Source organism: Pseudophryne corroboree, chromosome 9 (assembly GCF_028390025.1).
Source record: "Pseudophryne corroboree isolate aPseCor3 chromosome 9, aPseCor3.hap2, whole genome shotgun sequence".
Lineage (NCBI taxonomy): Eukaryota > Metazoa > Chordata > Amphibia > Anura > Myobatrachidae > Pseudophryne > Pseudophryne corroboree.
In genome coordinates, this window is record NC_086452.1 from 471058263 (window position 1) to 471082144 (window position 23882).

The following is a 23882-nucleotide window of genomic DNA, read 5'->3' on the forward strand; positions in this document are numbered from 1 at the left end:
GCCACTAGCCTTCCCATCCACCTGTACTGTGAGTCTATGTGACTGTACTACCACTAGCCTTCCCATCCACCTGTACTGTGAGTCTATGTGACTGTACCGCCACTAGCCTTCCCATCCACCTGTACTGTGAGTCTATGTGACTGTACCGCCACTAGCCTTCCCATCCACCTGTACTGTGAGTCTATGTGACTGTACCGCCACTAGCCTTCCCATCCACCTGTACTGTGAGTGTATGTGACTGTACCACCACTAGCCTTCCCATCCACCTGTACTGTGAGTGTATGTGACTGTACCGCCACTAGCCTTCCCATCCACCTGTACTGTGAGTGTATGTGACTGTACCACCACTAGCCTTCCCATCCACCCGTACTGTGAGTCTATGTGACTGTACCACCACTAGCCTTCCCATCCACCTGTACTGTGAGTCTATGTGACTGTACCGCCACTAGCCTTCCCATCCACCTGTACTGTGAGTCTATGTGACTGTACCGCCACTAGCTTTCCCATCCACCTGTACAGTGAGTCTATGTGACTGTACCGCCACTAGCTTTCCCATCCACCTGTACAGTGAGTCTATGTGACTGTACCACCACTAGCCTTCCCATCCACCTGTACTGTGAGTGTATGTGACTGTACCACCACTAGCCTTCCCATCCACCTGTACTGTGAGTGTATGTGACTGTACCACCACTAGCCTTCCCATCCACCTGTACTGTGAGTCTATGTGACTGTACCACCACTAGCCTTCCCATCCACCTGTACTGTGAGTGTATGTGACTGTACCACCACTAGCCTTCCCATCCACCTGTACTGTGAGTCTGTGTGACTGTACCACCACTAGCCTTCCCATCCACCTGTACTGTGAGTCTATGTGACTGTACCACCACTAGCCTTCCCATCCACCTGTACTGTGAGTGTATGTGACTGTACCACCACTAGCCTTCCCATCCACCTGTTCTGTGAGTCTATGTGACTGTACCACCACTAGCCTTCCCATCCACCTGTTCTGTGAGTCTATGTGACTGTACCACCACTAGCCTTCCCATCCACCTGTACTGTGAGTGTATGTGACTGTACCGCCACTAGCCTTCCCATCCACCTGTACTGTGAGTCTATGTGACTGTACTACCACTAGCCTTCCCATCCACCTGTACTGTGAATCTATGTGACTGTACCGCCACTAGCCTTCCCATCCACCTGTACTGTGAATCTATGTGACTGTACCACCACTAGCCTTCCCATCCACCTGTACTGTGAGTCTATGTGACTGTACCACCACTAGCCTTCCCATCCACCTGTACTGTGAGTCTATGTGACTGTACCACCACTAGCCTTCCCATCCACCTGTACTGTGAGTGTATGTGACTGTACCATCACTAGCCTTCCCATCCACCTGTACTGTGAGTCTATGTGACTGTACCATCACTAGCCTTCCCATCCACCTGTACTGTGAGTCTATGTGACTGTACTACCACTAGCCTTCCCATCCACCTGTACTGTGAGTGTATGTGACTGTACCACCACTAGCCTTCCCATCCACCTGTACTGTGAGTCTATGTGACTGTACCGCCACTAGCCTTCCCATCCACCTGTACTGTGAGTCTATGTGACTGTACCGCCACTAGCCTTCCTATCCACCTGTACTGTGAGTGTATGTGACTGTACCGCCACTAGCCTTCCCATCCACCTGTACTGTGAGTGTATGTGACTGTACCACCACTAGCCTTCCCATCCACCTGTACTGTGAGTCTATGTGACTGTACCACCACTAGCCTTCCCATCCACCTGTACTGTGAGTCTATGTGACTGTACCGCCACTAGCCTTCCCATCCACCTGTACTGTGAGTCTATGTGACTGTACCGCCACTAGCTTTCCCATCCACCTGTACAGTGAGTCTATGTGACTGTACCGCCACTAGCTTTCCCATCCACCTGTACAGTGAGTCTATGTGACTGTACCACCACTAGCCTTCCCATCCACCTGTACTGTGAGTGTATGTGACTGTACCACCACTAGCCTTCCCATCCACCTGTACTGTGAGTGTATGTGACTGTACCACCACTAGCCTTCCCATCCACCTGTACTGTGAGTCTATGTGACTGTACCACCACTAGCCTTCCCATCCACCTGTACTGTGAGTGTATGTGACTGTACCACCACTAGCCTTCCCATCCACCTGTACTGTGAGTCTGTGTGACTGTACCACCACTAGCCTTCCCATCCACCTGTACTGTGAGTCTATGTGACTGTACCACCACTAGCCTTCCCATCCACCTGTACTGTGAGTGTATGTGACTGTACCATCACTAGCCTTCCCATCCACCTATACTGTGAGTCTATGTGACTGTACCACCACTAGCCTTCCCATCCACCTGTTCTGTGAGTCTATGTGACTGTACCACCACTAGCCTTCCCATCCACCTGTACTGTGAGTGTATGTGACTGTACCACCACTAGCCTTCCCATCCACCTGTACTGTGAGTCTATGTGACTGTACCACCACTATCCTTCCCATCCACCTGTACTGTGAGTGTATGTGACTGTACCACCACTAGCCTTCCCATCCACCTGTACTGTGAGTGTATGTGACTGTACCACCACTAGCCTTCCCATCCACCTGTACTGTGAGTGTATGTGACTGTACCGCCACTAGCCTTCCCATCCACCTGTACTGTGAGTCTATGTGACTGTACCACCACTAGCCTTCCCATCCACCTGTACTGTGAGTCTATGTGACTGTACTACCACTAGCCTTCCCATCCACCTGTACTGTGAGTGTATGTGACTGTACCACCACTAGCCTTCCCATCCACCTGTACTGTGAGTCTATGTGACTGTACTACCACTAGCCTTCCCATCCACCTGTACTGTGAGTGAGATGTATCTATGTGACTGTACCACCACTAGCCTTCCCATCCACCTGTACTGTGAGTCTATGTGACTGTACCACCACTAGCCTTCCCATCCACCTGTACTGTGAGTCTATGTGACTGTACCGCCACTAGCCTTCCCATCCACCTGTACTGTGAGTCTATGTGACTGTACCACCACTAGCCTTCCCATCCACCTGTACTGTGAGTGTATGTGACTGTACCGCCACTAGCCTTCCTATCCACCTGTACTGTGAGTCTATGTGACTGTACCGCCACTAGCCTTCCCATCCACCTGTACTGTGAGTCTATGTGACTGTACCGCCACTAGCCTTCCCATCCACCTGTACTGTGAGTCTATGTGACTGTACCACCACTAGCCTTCCCATCCACCTGTACTGTGAGTCTATGTGACTGTACCACCACTAGCCTTCCCATCCACCTGTACTGTGAGTCTATGTGACTGTACCACCACTAGCCTTCACATCCACCTGTACTGTGAGTCTATGTGACTGTACCGCCACTATCCTTCCCATCCACCTGTACTGTGAGTCTATGTGACTGTACCGCCACTAGCCTTCCCATCCACCTGTACTGTGAGTCTATGTGACTGTACCGCCACTAGCCTTCCCATCCACCTGTACTGTGAGTCTATGTAACTGTACCGCCACTAGCCTTCCCATCCACCTGTACTGTGAGTCAGACGTATCTATGTGACTGTACCACCACTAGCCTTCCCATCCACCTGTACTGTGAGTCTATGTGACTGTACCACCACTAGCCTTCCCATCCACCTGTACTGTGAGTCTATGTGACTGTACCACCACTAGCCTTCCCATCCACCTGTACTGTGAGTGTATGTGACTGTACCGCCACTAGCCTTCCCATCCACCTGTACTGTGAGTCTATGTGACTGCACCGCCACTAGCCTTCCCATCCACCTGTACTGTGAGTCTATGTGACTGTACCGCCACTAGCCTTCCCATCCACCTGTACTGTGAGTGTATGTGACTGTACCGCCACTATCCTTCCCATCCACCTGTACTGTGAGTGTATGTGACTGTACCGCCACTATCCTTCCCATCCACCTGTACTATGAGTCTGTGTGACTGTACCACCACTAGCCTTCCCATCCACCTGTACTGTGAGTCTATGTGACTGTACCACCACTAGCCTTCCCATCCACCTGTACTGTGAGTCTATGTGACTGTACCACCACTAGCCTTCCCATCCACCTGTACTGTGAGTCTATGTGACTGTACCGCCACTAGCCTTCCCATCCACCTGTACTGTGAGTCTATGTGACTGTACCACCACTAGCCTTCCCATCCACCTGTACTGTGAGTCTATGTGACTGTACCACCACTAGCCTTCCCATCCACCTGTACTGTGAGTCTATGTGACTGTACCACCACTATCCTTCCCATCCACCTGTACTGTGAGTCTATGTGACTGTACCACCACTAGCCTTCCCATCCACCTGTACTGTGAGTGTATGTGACTGTACCACCACTAGCCTTCCCATCCACCTGTACTGTGAGTGTATGTGACTGTACCACCACTAGCCTTCCCATCCACCTGTACTGTGAGTCTATGTGACTGTACCGCCACTAGCCTTCCCATCCACCTGTACTGTGAGTCTATGTGACTGTACCACCACTAGCCTTCCCATCCACCTGTACTGTGAGTGTATGTGACTGTACCACCACTAGCCTTCCCATCCACCTGTACAGTGAGTGTATGTGACTGTACCGCCACTAGCCTTCCCATCCACCTGTACTGTGAGTCTATGTGACTGTACCACCACTAGCCTTCCCATCCACCTGTACTGTGAGTCTATGTGACTGTACCACCACTAGCCTTCCCATCCACCTGTACTGTGAGTGTATGTGACTGTACCGCCACTAGCCTTCCCATCCACCTGTACTGTGAATCTATGTGACTGTACCGCCACTAGCCTTCCCATCCACCTGTACTGTGAATCTATGTGACTGTACCACCACTAGCCTTCCCATCCACCTGTACTGTGAGTCTATGTGACTGTACCACCACTAGCCTTCCCATCCACCTGTACTGTGAGTCTATGTGACTGTACCACCACTAGCCTTCCCATCCACCTGTACTGTGAGTGTATGTGACTGTACCATCACTAGCCTTCCCATCCACCTGTACTGTGAGTCTATGTGACTGTACCATCACTAGCCTTCCCATCCACCTGTACTGTGAGTCTATGTGACTGTACTACCACTAGGCTTCCCATCCACCTGTACTGTGAGTGTATGTGACTGTACCACCACTAGCCTTCCTATCCACCTGTACTGTGAGTCTATGTGACTGTACCACCACTAGCCTTCCCATCCACCTGTACTGTGAGTGTATGTGACTGTACCATCACTAGCCTTCCCATCCACCTGTACTGTGAGTCTATGTGACTGTACCATCACTAGCCTTCCCATCCACCTGTACTGTGAGTCTATGTGACTGTACTACCACTAGGCTTCCCATCCACCTGTACTGTGAGTGTATGTGACTGTACCACCACTAGCCTTCCTATCCACCTGTACTGTGAGTGTATGTGACTGTACCGCCACTAGCCTTCCCATCCACCTGTACTGTGAGTCTATGTGACTGTACTACCACTAGCCTTCCCATCCACCTGTACTGTGAGTCTATGTGACTGTACCACCACTAGCCTTCCCATCCACCTGTACTGTGAGTCTGTGTGACTGTACCACCACTAGCCTTCCCATCCACCTGTACTGTGAGTCTGTGTGACTGTACCACCACTAGCCTTCCCATCCACCTGTACTGTGAGTCTGTGTGACTGTACCACCACTAGCCTTCCCATCCACCTGTACTGTGAGTCAGACGTATCTATGTGACTGTACCACCACTAGCCTTCCCATCCACCTGTACTGTGAGTCTGTGTGACTGTACCACCACTAGCCTTCCCATCCACCTGTACTGTGAGTCTATGTGACTGTACCGCCACTAGCCTTCCCATCCACCTGTACTGTGAGTCTATGTGACTGTACCGCCACTAGCCTTCCCATCCACCTGTACTGTGAGTCTATGTGACTGTACCGCCACTAGCCTTCCCATCCACCTGTACTGTGAGTCTATGTGACTGTACCGCCACTAGCCTTCCCATCCACCTGTACTGTGAGTCTATGTGACTGTACCGCCACTAGCCTTCCCATCCACCTGTACTGTGAGTGTATGTGACTGTACCACCACTAGCCTTCCCATCCACCTGTACTGTGAGTGTATGTGACTGTACCACCACTAGCCTTCCCATCCACCTGTACTGTGAGTGTATGTGACTGTACCGCCACTAGCCTTCCCATCCACATGTACTGTGAGTCTATGTGACTGTACCGCCACTAGCCTTCTCATCCACCTGTACTGTGAGTGTATGTGACTGTACCACCACTAGCCTTCCCATCCACCTGTACTGTGAGTCTATGTGACTGTACAGCCACTAGCCTTCCCATCCACCTGTACTGTGAGTGTATGTGACTGTACCGCCACTAGCCTTCCCATCCACCTGTACTGTGAGTCTATGTGACTGTACCGCCACTAGCCTTCCCATCCACCTGTACTGTGAGTCTATGTGACTGTACCACCACTAGCCTTCCCATCCACCTGTACTGTGAGTGTATGTGACTGTACCGCCACTATCCTTCCCATCCACCTGTACTGTGAGTCTATGTGACTGTACCGCCACTAGCCTTCCCATCCACCTGTACTGTGAGTGTATGTGATTGTACCACCACTAGCCTTCCCATCCACCTGTACTGTGAGTCTATGTGACTGTACCGCCACTAGCCTTCCCATCCACCTGTACTGTGAGTGTGTGATTGTACCACCACTAGCCTTCCCATCCACCTGTACTGTGAGTCTATGTGACTGTACCACCACTAGCCTTCCCATCCACCTGTACTGTGAGTCTATGTGACTGTACCGCCACTAACCTTCCCATCCACCTGTACTGTGAGTGTATGTGACTGTACCACCACTAGCCTTCCCATCCACCTGTACTATGAGTCTATGTGACTGTACCACCACTAGCCTTCCCATCCACCTGTACTGTGAGTGTATGTGACTGTACCATCACTAGCCTTCCCATCCACCTGTACTGTGAGTCTATGTGACTGTACCACCACTAGCCTTCCCATCCACCTGTACTGTGAGTCTGTGTGACTGTACCACCACTAGCCTTCCCATCCACCTGTACTGTGAGTCTGTGTGACTGTACCACCACTAGCCTTCCCATCCACCTGTACTGTGAGTCTGTGTGACTGTACCACCACTAGCCTTCCCATCCACCTGTACTGTGAGTCTGTGTGACTGTACCACCACTAGCCTTCCCATCCACCTGTACTGAGAGTCTATGTGACTGTACCGCCACTAGCCTTCCCATCCACCTGTACTGTGAGTCAGACGTATCTATGTGACTGTACCACCACTAGCCTTCCCATCCACCTGTACTGTGAGTCTATGTGACTGTACCGCCACTAGCCTTCCCATCCACCTGTACTGTGAGTGTATGTGACTGTACCACCACTAGCCTTCCCATCCACCTGTACTGTGAGTGTATGTGACTGTACCGCCACTAGCCTTCCCATCCACCTGTACTGTGAGTCTATGTGACTGTACCGCCACTAGCCTTCCCATCCACCTGTACTGTGAGTCTATGTGACTGTACCGCCACTAGCCTTCCCATCCACCTGTACTGTGAGTCTATGTGACTGTACCACCACTAGCCTTCCCATCCACCTGTACTGTGAGTGTATGTGATTGTACCACCACTATCCTTCCCATCCACCTGTACTGTGAGTCTATGTGACTGTACCGCCACTAGCCTTCCCATCCACCTGTACTGTGAGTGTATGTGATTGTACCACCACTAGCCTTCCCATCCACCTGTACTGTGAGTCTATGTGACTGTACCACCACTAGCCTTCCCATCCACCTGTACTGTGAGTCTATGTGACTGTACCACCACTAGCCTTCCCATCCACCTGTACTGTGAGTGTATGTGACTGTACCGCCACTATCCTTCCCATCCACCTGTACTGTGAGTCTATGTGACTGTACCGCCACTAGCCTTCCCATCCACCTGTACTGTGAGTCTATGTGACTGTACCACCACTCGCCTTCCCATCCACCTGTACTGTGAGTCAGACGTATCTATGTGACTGTACCACCACTAGCCTTCCCATCCACCTGTACTGTGAGTCTATGTGACTGTACCGCCACTAGCCTTCCCATCCACCTGTACTGTGAGTCTATGTGACTGTACCGCCACTAGCCTTCCCATCCACCTGTACTGTGAGTCTATGTGACTGTACCGCCACTAGCCTTCCCATCCACCTGTACTGTGAGTCTATGTGACTGTACCACCACTAGCCTTCCCATCCACCTGTACTGTGAGTGTATGTGACTGTACCACCACTAGCCTTCCCATCCACCTGTACTGTGAGTGTATGTGACTGTACCACCACTAGCCTTCCCATCCACCTGTACTGTGAGTGTATGTGACTGTACCACCACTAGCCTTCCCATCCACCTGTACTGTGAGTGTATGTGACTGTACCACCACTAGCCTTCCCATCCACCTGTACTGTGAGTCTATGTGACTGTACCGCCACTAGCCTTCCCATCCACCTGTACTGTGAGTCTATGTGACTGTACCGCCACTAGCCTTCCCATCCACCTGTACTGTGAGTCAGACGCATCTATGTGACTGTACCACCACTAGCCTTCCCATCCACCTGTACTGTGAGTCTATGTGACTGTACCGCCACTAACCTTCCCATCCACCTGTACTGTGAGTGTATGTGACTGTACCACCACTAGCCTTCCCATCCACCTGTACTATGAGTCTATGTGACTGTACCACCACTAGCCTTCCCATCCACCTGTACTGTGAGTGTATGTGACTGTACCACCACTCGCCTTCCCATCCACCTGTACTGTGAGTCAGACGTATCTATGTGACTGTACCACCACTAGCCTTCCCATCCACCTGTACTGTGAGTGTATGTGACTGTACCATCACTAGCCTTCCCATCCACCTGTACTGTGAGTCTATGTGACTGTACCACCACTAGCCTTCCCATCCACCTGTACTGAGAGTCTGTGTGACTGTACCACCACTAGCCTTCCCATCCACCTGTACTGTGAGTCTGTGTGACTGTACCACCACTAGCCTTCCCATCCACCTGTACTGTGAGTCTGTGTGACTGTACCACCACTAGCCTTCCCATCCACCTGTACTGTGAGTCTGTGTGACTGTACCACCACTAGCCTTCCCATCCACCTGTACTGAGAGTCTATGTGACTGTACCGCCACTAGCCTTCCCATCCACCTGTACTGTGAGTCAGACGTATCTATGTGACTGTACCACCACTAGCCTTCCCATCCACCTGTACTGTGAGTCTATGTGACTGTACCGCCACTAGCCTTCCCATCCACCTGTACTGTGAGTGTATGTGACTGTACCACCACTAGCCTTTCCATCCACCTGTACTGTGAGTCTATGTGACTGTACCGCCACTAGCCTTCCCATCCACCTGTACTGTGAGTCTATGTGACTGTACCACCACTAGCCTTCCCATCCACCTGTACTGTGAGTCTATGTGACTGTACCGCCACTATCCTTCCCATCCACCTGTACTGTGAGTCTATGTGACTGTACCGCCACTAGCCTTCCCATCCACCTGTACTGTGAGTGTATGTGATTGTACCACCACTAGCCTTCCCATCCACCTGTACTGTGAGTCTATGTGACTGTACCGCCACTAGCCTTCCCATCCACCTGTACTGTGAGTGTATGTGATTGTACCACCACTAGCCTTCCCATCCACCTGTACTGTGAGTCTATGTGACTGTACCACCACTAGCCTTCCCATCCACCTGTACTGTGAGTCTATGTGACTGTACCGCCACTAGCCTTCCCATCCACCTGTACTGTGAGTCTATGTGACTGTACCGCCACTAGCCTTCCCATCCACCTGTACTGTGAGTCTATGTGACTGTACCGCCACTAGCCTTCCCATCCACCTGTACTGTGAGTCTATGTGACTGTACCACCACTAGCCTTCCCATCCACCTGTACTGTGAGTGTATGTGACTGTACCACCACTAGCCTTCCCATCCACCTGTACTGTGAGTGTATGTGACTGTACCACCACTAGCCTTCCCATCCACCTGTACTGTGAGTCTATGTGACTGTACCGCCACTAGCCTTCCCATCCACCTGTACTGTGAGTCTATGTGACTGTACCGCCACTAGCCTTCCCATCCACCTGTACTGTGAGTGTATGTGACTGTACCACCACTAGCCTTCCCATCCACCTGTACTGTGAGTGTATGTGACTGTACCACCACTAGCCTTCCCATCCACCTGTACTGTGAGTCTATGTGACTGTACCACCACTAGCCTTCCCATCCACCTGTACTGTGAGTCTATGTGACTGTACCGCCACTAGCCTTCCCATCCACCTGTACTGTGAGTCTATGTGACTGTACCGCCACTAGCCTTCCCATCCACCTGTACTGTGAGTCTATGTGACTGTACCGCCACTAGCCTTCCCATCCACCTGTACTGTGAGTCTATGTGAATGTACCGCCACTAGCCTTCCCATCCACCTGTACTGTGAGTCTATGTGACTGTACCGCCACTAGCCTTCCCATCCACCTGTACTGTGAGTCTATGTGACTGTACCGCCACTAGCCTTCCCATCCACCTGTACTGTGAGTGTATGTGACTGTACCACCACTAGCCTTCCCATCCACCTGTACTGTGAGTCAGACGCATCTATGTGACTGTACCACCACTAGCCTTCCCATCCACCTGTACTGTGAGTCTGTGTGACTGTACTGCCACTAGCCTTCCCATCCACCTGTACTGTGAGTGTATGTGACTGTACCACCACTAGCCTTCCCATCCACCTGTACTGTGAGTCTATGTGACTGTACCACCACTAGCCTTCCCATCCACCTGTACTATGAGTCTGTGTGACTGTACCACCACTAGCCTTCCCATCCACCTGTACTATGAGTCTATGTGACTGTACCACCACTAGCCTTCCCATCCACCTGTACTGTGAGTGTATGTGACTGTACCACCACTAGCCTTCCCATCCACCTGTACTGTGAGTCTGTGTGACTGTACCACCACTATCCTTCCCATCCACCTGTACTGTGAGTCTATGTGACTGTACCACCACTCGCCTTCCCATCCACCTGTACTGTGAGTCAGACGTATCTATGTGACTGTACCACCACTAGCCTTCCCATCCACCTGTACTGTGAGTGTATGTGACTGTACCATCACTAGCCTTCCCATCCACCTGTACTGTGAGTCTATGTGACTGTACCACCACTAGCCTTCCCATCCACCTGTACTGTGAGTGTATGTGACTGTACCACCACTAGCCTTCCCATCCACCTGTACTGTGAGTGTATGTGACTGTACCGCCACTAGCCTTCCCATCCACCTGTACTGTGAGTCTATGTGACTGTACCACCACTAGCCTTCCCATCCACCTGTACTGTGAGTCTATGTGACTGTACCGCCACTAGCCTTCCCATCCACCTGTACTGTGAGTCTATGTGACTGTACCGCCACTAGCCTTCCCATCCACCTGTACTGTGAGTCTATGTGACTGTACCACCACTAGCCTTCCCATCCACCTGTACTGTGAGTCTATGTGACTGTACCACCACTAGCCTTCCCATCCACCTGTACTGTGAGTCTGTGTGACTGTACTGCCACTAGCCTTCCCATCCACCTGTACTGTGAGTGTATGTGACTGTACCACCACTAGCCTTCCCATCCACCTGTACTGTGAGTCTATGTGACTGTACCACCACTAGCCTTCCCATCCACCTGTACTGTGAGTCTGTGTGACTGTACTACCACTAGCCTTCCCATCCACCTGTACTGTGAGTCTGTGTGACTGTACCACCACTATCCTTCCCATCCACCTGTACTGTGAGTCTATGTGACTGTACCACCACTAGTCTTCCCATCCACCTGTACTGTGAGTCTATGTGACTGTACCACCACTAGCCTTCCCATCCACCTGTACTGTGAGTCTATGTGACTGTACCACCACTAGCCTTCCCATCCACCTGTACTGTGAGTCTATGTGACTGTACCGCCACTAGCCTTCCCATCCACCTGCACTGTGAGTCTATGTGACTGTACCGCCAATAGCCTTCCCATCCACCTGTACTGTGAGTCTATGTGACTGTACCGCCACTAGCCTTCCCATCCACCTGTACTGTGAGTCTATGTAACTGTACCGCCACTAGCCTTCCCATCCACCTGTACTGTGAGTCTATGTGACTGTACCACCACTAGCCTTCCCATCCACCTGTACTGTGAGTGTATGTGACTGTACCGCCACTAGCCTTCCCATCCACCTGTACTGTGAGTCTATGTGACTGTACCACCACTAGCCTTCCCATCCACCTGTACTGTGAGTCTGTGTGACTGTACCACCACTAGCCTTCCCATCCACCTGTACTGTGAGTCTATGTGACTGTACCACCACTAGCCTTCCCATCCACCTGTACTGTGAGTCTGTGTGACTGTATCGCCACTAGCCTTCCCATCCACCTGTACTGTGAGTCTATGTGACTGTACTGCCACTAGCCTTCCCTTCCACCGATACTGTTAGTCTATGTGACTGTACCGCCACTATCCTTCCCATCCACCTGTACTGTGAGTCTGTGTGACTGTACCACCACTAGCCTTCCCATCCACCTGTACTGTGAGTCTGTGTGACTGTACCACCACTAGCCTTCCCATCCACCTGTACTGAGAGTCTATGTGACTGTACCGCCACTAGCCTTCCCATCCACCTGTACTGTGAGTCAGACGTATCTATGTGACTGTACCACCACTAGCCTTCCCATCCACCTGTACTGTGAGTCTATGTGACTGTACCGCCACTAGCCTTCCCATCCACCTGTACTGTGAGTGTATGTGACTGTACCACCACTAGCCTTCCCATCCACCTGTACTGTGAGTGTATGTGACTGTACCGCCACTAGCCTTCCCATCCACCTGTACTGTGAGTCTATGTGACTGTACCGCCACTAGCCTTCCCATCCACCTGTACTGTGAGTCTATGTGACTGTACCGCCACTAGCCTTCCCATCCACCTGTACTGTGAGTCTATGTGACTGTACCACCACTAGCCTTCCCATCCACCTGTACTGTGAGTGTATGTGATTGTACCACCACTATCCTTCCCATCCACCTGTACTGTGAGTCTATGTGACTGTACCGCCACTAGCCTTCCCATCCACCTGTACTGTGAGTGTATGTGATTGTACCACCACTAGCCTTCCCATCCACCTGTACTGTGAGTCTATGTGACTGTACCACCACTAGCCTTCCCATCCACCTGTACTGTGAGTCTATGGGACTGTACCACCACTAGCCTTCCCATCCACCTGTACTGTGAGTGTATGTGACTGTACCGCCACTATCCTTCCCATCCACCTGTACTGTGAGTCTATGTGACTGTACCGCCACTAGCCTTCCCATCCACCTGTACTGTGAGTCTATGTGACTGTACCACCACTCGCCTTCCCATCCACCTGTACTGTGAGTCAGACGTATCTATGTGACTGTACCACCACTAGCCTTCCCATCCACCTGTACTGTGAGTCTATGTGACTGTACCGCCACTAGCCTTCCCATTCACCTGTACTGTGAGTCTATGTGACTGTACCGCCACTAGCCTTCCCATCCACCTGTACTGTGAGTCTATGTGACTGTACCGCCACTAGCCTTCCCATCCACCTGTACTGTGAGTCTATGTGACTGTACCACCACTAGCCTTCCCATCCACCTGTACTGTGAGTGTATGTGACTGTACCACCACTAGCCTTCCCATCCACCTGTACTGTGAGTGTATGTGACTGTACCACCACTAGCCTTCCCATCCACCTGTACTGTGAGTGTATGTGACTGTACCACCACTAGCCTTCCCATCCACCTGTACTGTGAGTGTATGTGACTGTACCACCACTAGCCTTCCCATCCACCTGTACTGTGAGTCTATGTGACTGTACCGCCACTAGCCTTCCCATCCACCTGTACTGTGAGTCTATGTGACTGTACCGCCACTAGCCTTCCCATCCACCTGTACTGTGAGTCAGACGCATCTATGTGACTGTACCACCACTAGCCTTCCCATCCACCTGTACTGTGAGTCTATGTGACTGTACCGCCACTAACCTTCCCATCCACCTGTACTGTGAGTGTATGTGACTGTACCACCACTAGCCTTCCCATCCACCTGTACTATGAGTCTATGTGACTGTACCACCACTAGCCTTCCCATCCACCTGTACTGTGAGTGTATGTGACTGTACCACCACTAGCCTTCCCATCCACCTGTACTGTGAGTCTGTGTGACTGTACCACCACTATCCTTCCCATCCACCTGTACTGTGAGTCTATGTGACTGTACCACCACTCGCCTTCCCATCCACCTGTACTGTGAGTCAGACGTATCTATGTGACTGTACCACCACTAGCCTTCCCATCCACCTGTACTGTGAGTGTATGTGACTGTACCATCACTAGCCTTCCCATCCACCTGTACTGTGAGTCTATGTGACTGTACCACCACTAGCCTTCCCATCCACCTGTACTGAGAGTCTGTGTGACTGTACCACCACTAGCCTTCCCATCCACCTGTACTGTGAGTCTGTGTGACTGTACCACCACTAGCCTTCCCATCCACCTGTACTGTGAGTCTGTGTGACTGTACCACCACTAGCCTTCCCATCCACCTGTACTGTGAGTCTGTGTGACTGTACCACCACTAGCCTTCCCATCCACCTGTACTGAGAGTCTATGTGACTGTACCGCCACTAGCCTTCCCATCCACCTGTACTGTGAGTCAGACGTATCTATGTGACTGTACCACCACTAGCCTTCCCATCCACCTGTACTGTGAGTCTATGTGACTGTACCGCCACTAGCCTTCCCATCCACCTGTACTGTGAGTGTATGTGACTGTACCACCACTAGCCTTTCCATCCACCTGTACTGTGAGTCTATGTGACTGTACCGCCACTAGCCTTCCCATCCACCTGTACTGTGAGTCTATGTGACTGTACCACCACTAGCCTTCCCATCCACCTGTACTGTGAGTCTATGTGACTGTACCGCCACTAGCCTTCCCATCCACCTGTACTGTGAGTGTATGTGACTGTACCACCACTAGCCTACCCATCCACCTGTACTGTGAGTCTATGTGACTGTACTACCACTAGCCTTCCCATCCACCTGTACTGTGAGTGTATGTGACTGTACCGCCACTAGCCTTCCCATCCACCTGTACTGTGAGTCTATGTGACTGTACCACCACTAGCCTTCCCATCCACCTGTACTGTGAGTCTATGTGACTGTACCGCCACTATCCTTCCCATCCACCTGTACTGTGAGTCTATGTGACTGTACCGCCACTAGCCTTCCCATCCACCTGTACTGTGAGTGTATGTGATTGTACCACCACTAGCCTTCCCATCCACCTGTACTGTGAGTCTATGTGACTGTACCGCCACTAGCCTTCCCATCCACCTGTACTGTGAGTGTATGTGATTGTACCACCACTAGCCTTCCCATCCACCTGTACTGTGAGTCTATGTGACTGTACCACCACTAGCCTTCCCATCCACCTGTACTGTGAGTCTATGTGACTGTACCGCCACTAGCCTTCCCATCCACCTGTACTGTGAGTCTATGTGACTGTACCGCCACTAGCCTTCCCATCCACCTGTACTGTGAGTCTATGTGACTGTACCGCCACTAGCCTTCCCATCCACCTGTACTGTGAGTCTATGTGACTGTACCACCACTAGCCTTCCCATCCACCTGTACTGTGAGTGTATGTGACTGTACCACCACTAGCCTTCCCATCCACCTGTACTGTGAGTGTATGTGACTGTACCACCACTAGCCTTCCCATCCACCTGTACTGTGAGTCTATGTGACTGTACCGCCACTAGCCTTCCCATCCACCTGTACTGTGAGTCTATGTGACTGTACCGCCACTAGCCTTCCCATCCACCTGTACTGTGAGTGTATGTGACTGTACCACCACTAGCCTTCCCATCCACCTGTACTGTGAGTGTATGTGACTGTACCACCACTAGCCTTCCCATCCACCTGTACTGTGAGTCTATGTGACTGTACCACCACTAGCCTTCCCATCCACCTGTACTGTGAGTCTATGTGACTGTACCGCCACTAGCCTTCCCATCCACCTGTACTGTGAGTCTATGTGACTGTACCGCCACTAGCCTTCCCATCCACCTGTACTGTGAGTCTATGTGACTGTACCGCCACTAGCCTTCCCATCCACCTGTACTGTGAGTCTATGTGACTGTACCGCCACTAGCCTTCCCATCCACCTGTACTGTGAGTGTATGTGACTGTACCACCACTAGCCTTCCCATCCACCTGTACTGTGAGTCAGACGCATCTATGTGACTGTACCACCACTAGGCTTCCCATCCACCTGTACTGTGAGTCTGTGTGACTGTACTGCCACTAGCCTTCCCATCCACCTGTACTGTGAGTGTATGTGACTGTACCACCACTAGCCTTCCCATCCACCTGTACTGTGAGTCTATGTGACTGTACCACCACTAGCCTTCCCATCCACCTGTACTATGAGTCTGTGTGACTGTACCACCACTAGCCTTCCCATCCACCTGTACTATGAGTCTATGTGACTGTACCACCACTAGCCTTCCCATCCACCTGTACTGTGAGTGTATGTGACTGTACCACCACTAGCCTTCCCATCCACCTGTACTGTGAGTCTGTGTGACTGTACCACCACTATCCTTCCCATCCACCTGTACTGTGAGTCTATGTGACTGTACCACCACTCGCCTTCCCATCCACCTGTACTGTGAGTCAGACGTATCTATGTGACTGTACCACCACTAGCCTTCCCATCCACCTGTACTGTGAGTGTATGTGACTGTACCATCACTAGCCTTCCCATCCACCTGTACTGTGAGTCTATGTGACTGTACCACCACTAGCCTTCCCATCCACCTGTACTGTGAGTGTATGTGACTGTACCACCACTAGCCTTCCCATCCACCTGTACTGTGAGTGTATGTGACTGTACCGCCACTAGCCTTCCCATCCACCTGTACTGTGAGTCTATGTGACTGTACCACCACTAGCCTTCCCATCCACCTGTACTGTGAGTCTATGTGACTGTACCGCCACTAGCCTTCCCATCCACCTGTACTGTGAGTCTATGTGACTGTACCGCCACTAGCCTTCCCATCCACCTGTACTGTGAGTCTATGTGACTGTACCACCACTAGCCTTCCCATCCACCTGTACTGTGAGTCTATGTGACTGTACCACCACTAGCCTTCCCATCCACCTGTACTGTGAGTCTGTGTGACTGTACTGCCACTAGCCTTCCCATCCACCTGTACTGTGAGTGTATGTGACTGTACCACCACTAGCCTTCCCATCCACCTGTACTGTGAGTCTATGTGACTGTACCACCACTAGCCTTCCCATCCACCTGTACTGTGAGTCTATGTGACTGTACTACCACTAGCCTTCCCATCCACCTGTACTGTGAGTCTGTGTGACTGTACCACCACTATCCTTCCCATCCACCTGTACTGTGAGTCTATGTGACTGTACCACCACTAGTCTTCCCATCCACCTGTACTGTGAGTCTATGTGACTGTACCACCACTAGCCTTCCCATCCACCTGTACTGTGAGTCTATGTGACTGTACCACCACTAGCCTTCCCATCCACCTGTACTGTGAGTCTATGTGACTGTACCGCCACTAGCCTTCCCATCCACCTGCACTGTGAGTCTATGTGACTGTACCGCCAATAGCCTTCCCATCCACCTGTACTGTGAGTCTATGTGACTGTACCGCCACTAGCCTTCCCATCCACCTGTACTGTGAGTCTATGTAACTGTACCGCCACTAGCCTTCCCATCCACCTGTACTGTGAGTCTATGTGACTGTACCACCACTAGCCTTCCCATCCACCTGTACTGTGAGTGTATGTGACTGTACCGCCACTAGCCTTCCCATCCACCTGTACTGTGAGTCTATGTGACTGTACCACCACTAGCCTTCCCATCCACCTGTACTGTGAGTCTGTGTGACTGTACCACCACTAGCCTTCCCATCCACCTGTACTGTGAGTCTATGTGACTGTACCACCACTAGCCTTCCCATCCACCTGTACTGTGAGTCTGTGTGACTGTATCGCCACTAGCCTTCCCATCCACCTGTACTGTGAGTCTATGTGACTGTACTGCCACTAGCCTTCCCTTCCACCGATACTGTTAGTCTATGTGACTGTACCGCCACTATCCTTCCCATCCACCTGTACTGTGAGTCTATGTGACTGTACCGCCACTAGCTTTCCCATCCACCTGTACTGTGAGTCTATGTGACTGTACCACCACTAGCCTTCCCATCCACCTGTACTGTGAGTGTATGTGACTGTACCGCCACTAGCCTTCCCATCCACCTGTACTGTGAGTCTATGTGACTGTACCACCACTAGCCTTCCCATCCACCTGTACTGTGAGTCTATGTGACTGTACCGCCACTAGCCTTCCCATCCACCTGTACTGTGAGTCTATGTGACTGTACCGCCACTAGCCTTCCCATCCACCTGTACTGTGAGTCTATGTGACTGTACTGCCACTAGTCTTCCCATCCACCTGTACTGTGAGTCTATGTGACTGTACCACCACTAGTCTTCCAATCCACCTATACTGTGAGTGTATGTGACTGTACCAACACTAGCCTTCCCATCCACCTGTACTGTGAGTCTATGTGACTGTACCACCACTAGCCTTCCCATCCACCTGTACTGTGAGTCTATGTGACTGTACCACCACTAGCCTTCCCATCCACCTGTACTGTGAGTCTATGTGACTGTACCGCCACTAGCCTTCCCATCCACCTGTACTGTGAGCCTATGTGACTGTACCGCCACTAGCCTTCCCATCCACCTGTACTGTGAGTGTGTGTGACTGTACCACCACTAGCCTTCCCATCCACCTGTACTGTGAGTCTATGTGACTGTACCGCCACTAGCCTTCCCATCCACCTGTACTGTGAGTCTATGTGACTGTACCGCCACTAGCCTTCCCATCCACCTGTACTGTGAGTGTATGTGACTGTACCGCCACTAGCCTTCCCATCCACCTGTACTGTGAGTCTATGTGACTGTACCGCCACTAGCCTTCCCATCCACCTGTACTGTGAGTCTATGTGACTGTACCGCCACTAGACTTCCCATCCACCTGTACTGTGAGTCTATGTGACTGTACCGCCACTAGTCTTCCCATCCACCTGTACTGTGAGTCTATGTGACTGTACCGCCACTAGCCTTCCCATCCACCTGTACTGTGAGTGTATGTGACTGTACCACCACTAGCCTTCCCATCCACCTGTACTGTGAGTCTATGTGACTGTACCGCCACTAGCCTTCCCATCCACCTGTACTGTGAGTCTATGTGACTGTACCACCACTAGCCTTCCCATCCACCTGTACTGTGAGTCTATGTGACTGTACCGCCACTAGCCTTCCCATCCACCTGTACTGTGAGTCTATGTGACTGTACCGCCACTAGCCTTCCCATCCACCTGTACTGTGAGTGTATGTGACTGTACCGCCACTAGCCTTCCCATCCACCTGTACTGTGAGTCTATGTGACTGTACCGCCACTAGCCTTCCCATCCACCTGTACTGTGAGTCTATGTGACTGTACCACCACTAGCCTTCCCATCCACCTGTACTGTGAGTCTATGTGACTGTACCGCCACTAGCCTTCCCATCCACCTGCACTGTGAGTCTATGTGACTGTACCGCCACTAGCCTTCCCATCCACCTGTACTGTGAGTCTATGTGACTGTACCACCACTAGCCTTCCCATCCACCTGTACTGTGAGTCTATGTGACTGTACCACCACTAGCCTTCCCATCCACCTGTACTGTGAGTCTATGTGACTGTACCGCCACTAGCCTTCCCATCCACCTGTACTGTGAGTCTATGTGACTGTACCGCCACTAGCCTTCCCATCCACCTGTACTGTGAGTGTATGTGACTGTACCGCCACTAGCCTTCCCATCCACCTGTACTGTGAGTCTATGTGACTGTACCGCCACTAGCCTTCCCATCCACCTGTACTGTGAGTCTATGTGACTGTACCGCCACTAGCCTTCCCATCCACCTGTACTGTGAGTCTATGTGACTGTACCGCCACTAGCCTTCCCATCCACCTGTACTGTGAGTCTATGTGACTGTACCGCCACTAGCCTTCCCATCCACCTGTACTGTAAGTCTATGTGACTGTACCGCCACTAGCCTTCCCATCCACCTGTACTGTGAGTCTATGTGACTGTACCGCCACTAGCCTTCCCATCCACCTGTACTGTGAGTCTATGTGACTGTACCGCCACTAGCCTTCCCATCCACCTGTACTGTGAGTCTATGTGACTGTACCGCCACTAGCCTTCCCATCCACCTGTACTGTGAGTCTATGTGACTGTACCGCCACTAGCCTTCCCATCCACCTGTACTGTGAGTCTATGTGACTGTACCACCACTAGCCTTCCCATCCACCTGTACTGTGAGTCTATGTGACTGTACCACCACTAGCCTTCCCATCCACCTGTACTGTGAGTCTATGTGACTGTACCACCACTAGCCTTCCCATCTACCTGTACTGTGAGTCTATGTGACTGTACCACCACTAGCCTTCCCATCCACCTGTACTGTGAGTCTATGTGACTGTACCGCCACTAGACTTCCCATCCACCTGTACTGTGAGTCTATGTGACTGTACCGCCACTAGTCTTCCCATCCACCTGTACTGTGAGTCTATGTGACTGTACCGCCACTAGCCTTCCCATCCACCTGTACTGTGAGTGTATGTGACTGTACCACCACTAGCCTTCCCATCCACCTGTACTGTGAGTCTATGTGACTGTACCGCCACTAGCCTTCCCATCCACCTGTACTGTGAGTGTATGTGACTGTACCACCACTAGCCTTCCCATCCACCTGTACTGTGAGTCTATGTGACTGTACCGCCACTATCCTTCCCATCCACCTGTACTGTGAGTCTATGTGTCTGTACCGCCACTAACCTTCCCATCCACCTGTACTGTGAGTGTATGTGACTGTACCGCCACTAGCCTTCCCATCCACCTGTACTGTGAGTCTATGTGACTGTACAGCCACTAGCCTTCCCATCCACCTGTACTGTGAGTCTATGTGACTGTACCGCCACTAGCCTTCCCATCCACCTGTACTGTGAGTCTATGTGACTGTACCGCCACTAGCCTACCCATCCACCTGTACTGTGAGTCAGACGCATCTTTGTGACTGTACCGCCACTAGCCTTCCTATCCACCTGTACTGTGAGTCAGACGCTGTACTGCCACTAACATTTCCATCCACCTGTACTGTGAGTCAGATGCATCTGTGTGTCATCTGAGAAGGAGGTGGTTGGGATTTGACTATGCTGACAGCTCAGAGTGGCATTCCAAAGCCTCTCTGCTCACTGCATCATGTAACTGTGGTTGTCATGACTATCACATAACACTGGCCATAATAAGAAATCATTAAAACGATTCTAGAAAAAAATAAACAATGCGATTCATGTATAAAAAAAAAACAATTTTTTTTTTATGGGATTGCTGCTCTAATCTCATGTTTTGGGGTTTTACGCTACGTTATAGTGGGGATATTGTAACACTTTGTGTTGTTGTGTATTGTATTTGTTCCTTGTGACTAACAGGGTCCCTCATTCCGAGTTGTTCGCTCGCTAGCTGCTTTTAGCAGCATTGCACACGCTAAGCCGCCGCCTACTGGGAATGAATCTTAGCTTAGCAGAATTGCAAACGAAAGATTAGCAGAATTGCGAATAGAAATTTCTTTGCAGTTTTTGAGTAGCTCGAGACTTACTCCTACACTGCGATCAGTTCAGTCAGTTTCGTTCCTGGTTTGACGTCACAAACACACCCAGTGTTCGCCCAGATACTCCCCCGTTTCTTCAGACACTCCCGCGTTTTTCCCTGAAACGCCTGCGTTTTTCCGCACGCTCCCATAAAACGGCCAGTTTCCGCCCAGAAACACCCACTTCCTGTCAATCACACTCCGATCACCAGAACGAAGAAAAAAACCTCGTAATGCCGTGAGTAAAATACCAAACTTTTGTGCAAATTTACTTGGCGCAGGCACGCTGCGAACATTGCGCATGCGCAGTTTTCGACTAATCGCTCCGTAGCGAAAAAAAATAACGAGCTAACAACTCGGAATGAGGACCAGGGTTATGATGATAATAAGGGTCACCCTAACCCTAATGTGTGTTCCTCATGTTGAATCATGTTTTATTACAACCGGAAGTAACTTTATAATAAGTGTCATGTAAATGATGTACATTAAGAAACAATGGTGGTCATTCCAAGTTGTTCGCTTGTTGCCGATTTTCGCTATGCTGCGATTTGCTGCTAAATGCGCATGGTACGCAGCGCGCATGCGCTTAGTTATTTAACTAAAAACTTAGCAGTTTTGCTGTTGATCCTGCGGCGCTTTTCAGTCGCACTGCTGATCGTAGTTTGACAGGAAAGGGGCGTTTCTGGGTGGTAACTGAGCGTTTTCCGGGAGTGTGCTAAAAAACGCAGGCGTGTCAGGGAAAAACGCAGGAGTGTCTGGAGAAACGGGGGAGTGGCTGGCCGAACGCAGGGCGTGTTTGTGACGTCAAACCAGGAACTAAACGGACCGAGCTGATCGCAATCTGTGAGTAGGAGCAACCTGGAGCTACTCAGAAACTGCAAAGAAATATTTAGTAGCAGTTCTGCTAATCTTTCGTTCGCAATTCTGCTAAGCTAAGATTCACTCCCAGAGGGCGGCGGCTTAGCGTGTGCAATGCTGCTAAAAGCAGCTAGCGAGCGTACAACTCGGAATGAGGGCCAATGGGCGGTAAATAGGCTCCACCCACCACATCACCAGTGATTGCTCGGGTCTTGGCGTCAGCCCGCACACCTGGGTGGTACAGTACACTTCATAGTGGATCTGTCCTCAGGTGTCACATTATTGCTGGTTTCTCTTTATGACAGGGGTCTTCAAGAAATTAGTGGATATTAATTTCCTGTGCGCCATGGGACCACCCGGAGGGGGCAGGAATCCGGTGTCGCCTCGGCTCATGCGACACTTCAACTACTTGTCCTTTACTGAGATGGACGACAGCAGCAAGGGCAGAATTTTCTCCACCATCCTGGGCAGTTGGATGGGTGAGTGGTTGGGGTAGGGGAGAGGGGATGAAATGGGGCAGTTTAATAATTCTATGCGAGTCAGGTAGTTCTAGAATCTGTATTGAACGTTTGATGTATGTGGTGGACACCGCATCTTAATGTACACAAACTTTTGCCAGAAATTATTTTGCTAATACGCCCCTCATCCCAGCCAGGGTCCCGGGGGCTGCAACCGGACTCTTCTGTTCCCCTTACAGCCCCTGCCTGCGTCAATCGATGGGTTAAGGGGAGATGTTGTAGTTTGTGATTGGTCCTCCCAGTCACAGCAATGAAGAGATGAAGGCTTGTGATTGGTTCTCTCGGTCACATCTACTTACAGAGGGAAACTAAATTGGTAATTACAGAACTGCAGGTAGCAGTCCCCGGAGCTCTAGCTGGGAAGAGGGGCACATTGGTAATTACAGAACTGCGGGTAGCAGTCCCCGGAGCTCTAGCTGGGAAGAGGGGCACATTGGTAATTACAGAACTGCAGGTAGCAGTCCCCGGAGCTCTAGCTGGGAAGAGGGGCACATTGGTAATTACAGAACTGCGGGTAGCAGTCCCCGGAGCTCTAGCTGGGAAGAGGGGCACATTGGTAATTACAGAACTGCGGGTAGCAGTCCCCGGAGCTCTAGCTGGGAAGAGGGGCAC

At 51.2% G+C, this 23882-nt stretch overlaps 1 protein-coding gene across 3 annotated transcripts in view; it reads left to right on the forward strand.

Annotated features, from left to right (window-relative positions):
* Window positions 1–23882, forward strand: part of DNAH1 (dynein axonemal heavy chain 1) — a 240603-nt gene that overhangs the window by 135011 nt on the left and 81710 nt on the right. For all 3 annotated transcript variants that reach the window (XM_063941354.1, XM_063941356.1, XM_063941355.1), the window contains exon 45: window positions 23058–23231. In XM_063941354.1, coding sequence (XP_063797424.1) covers window positions 23058–23231 — 174 coding nt within the window. The remainder of the gene's footprint in view (window positions 1–23057; window positions 23232–23882) is intronic.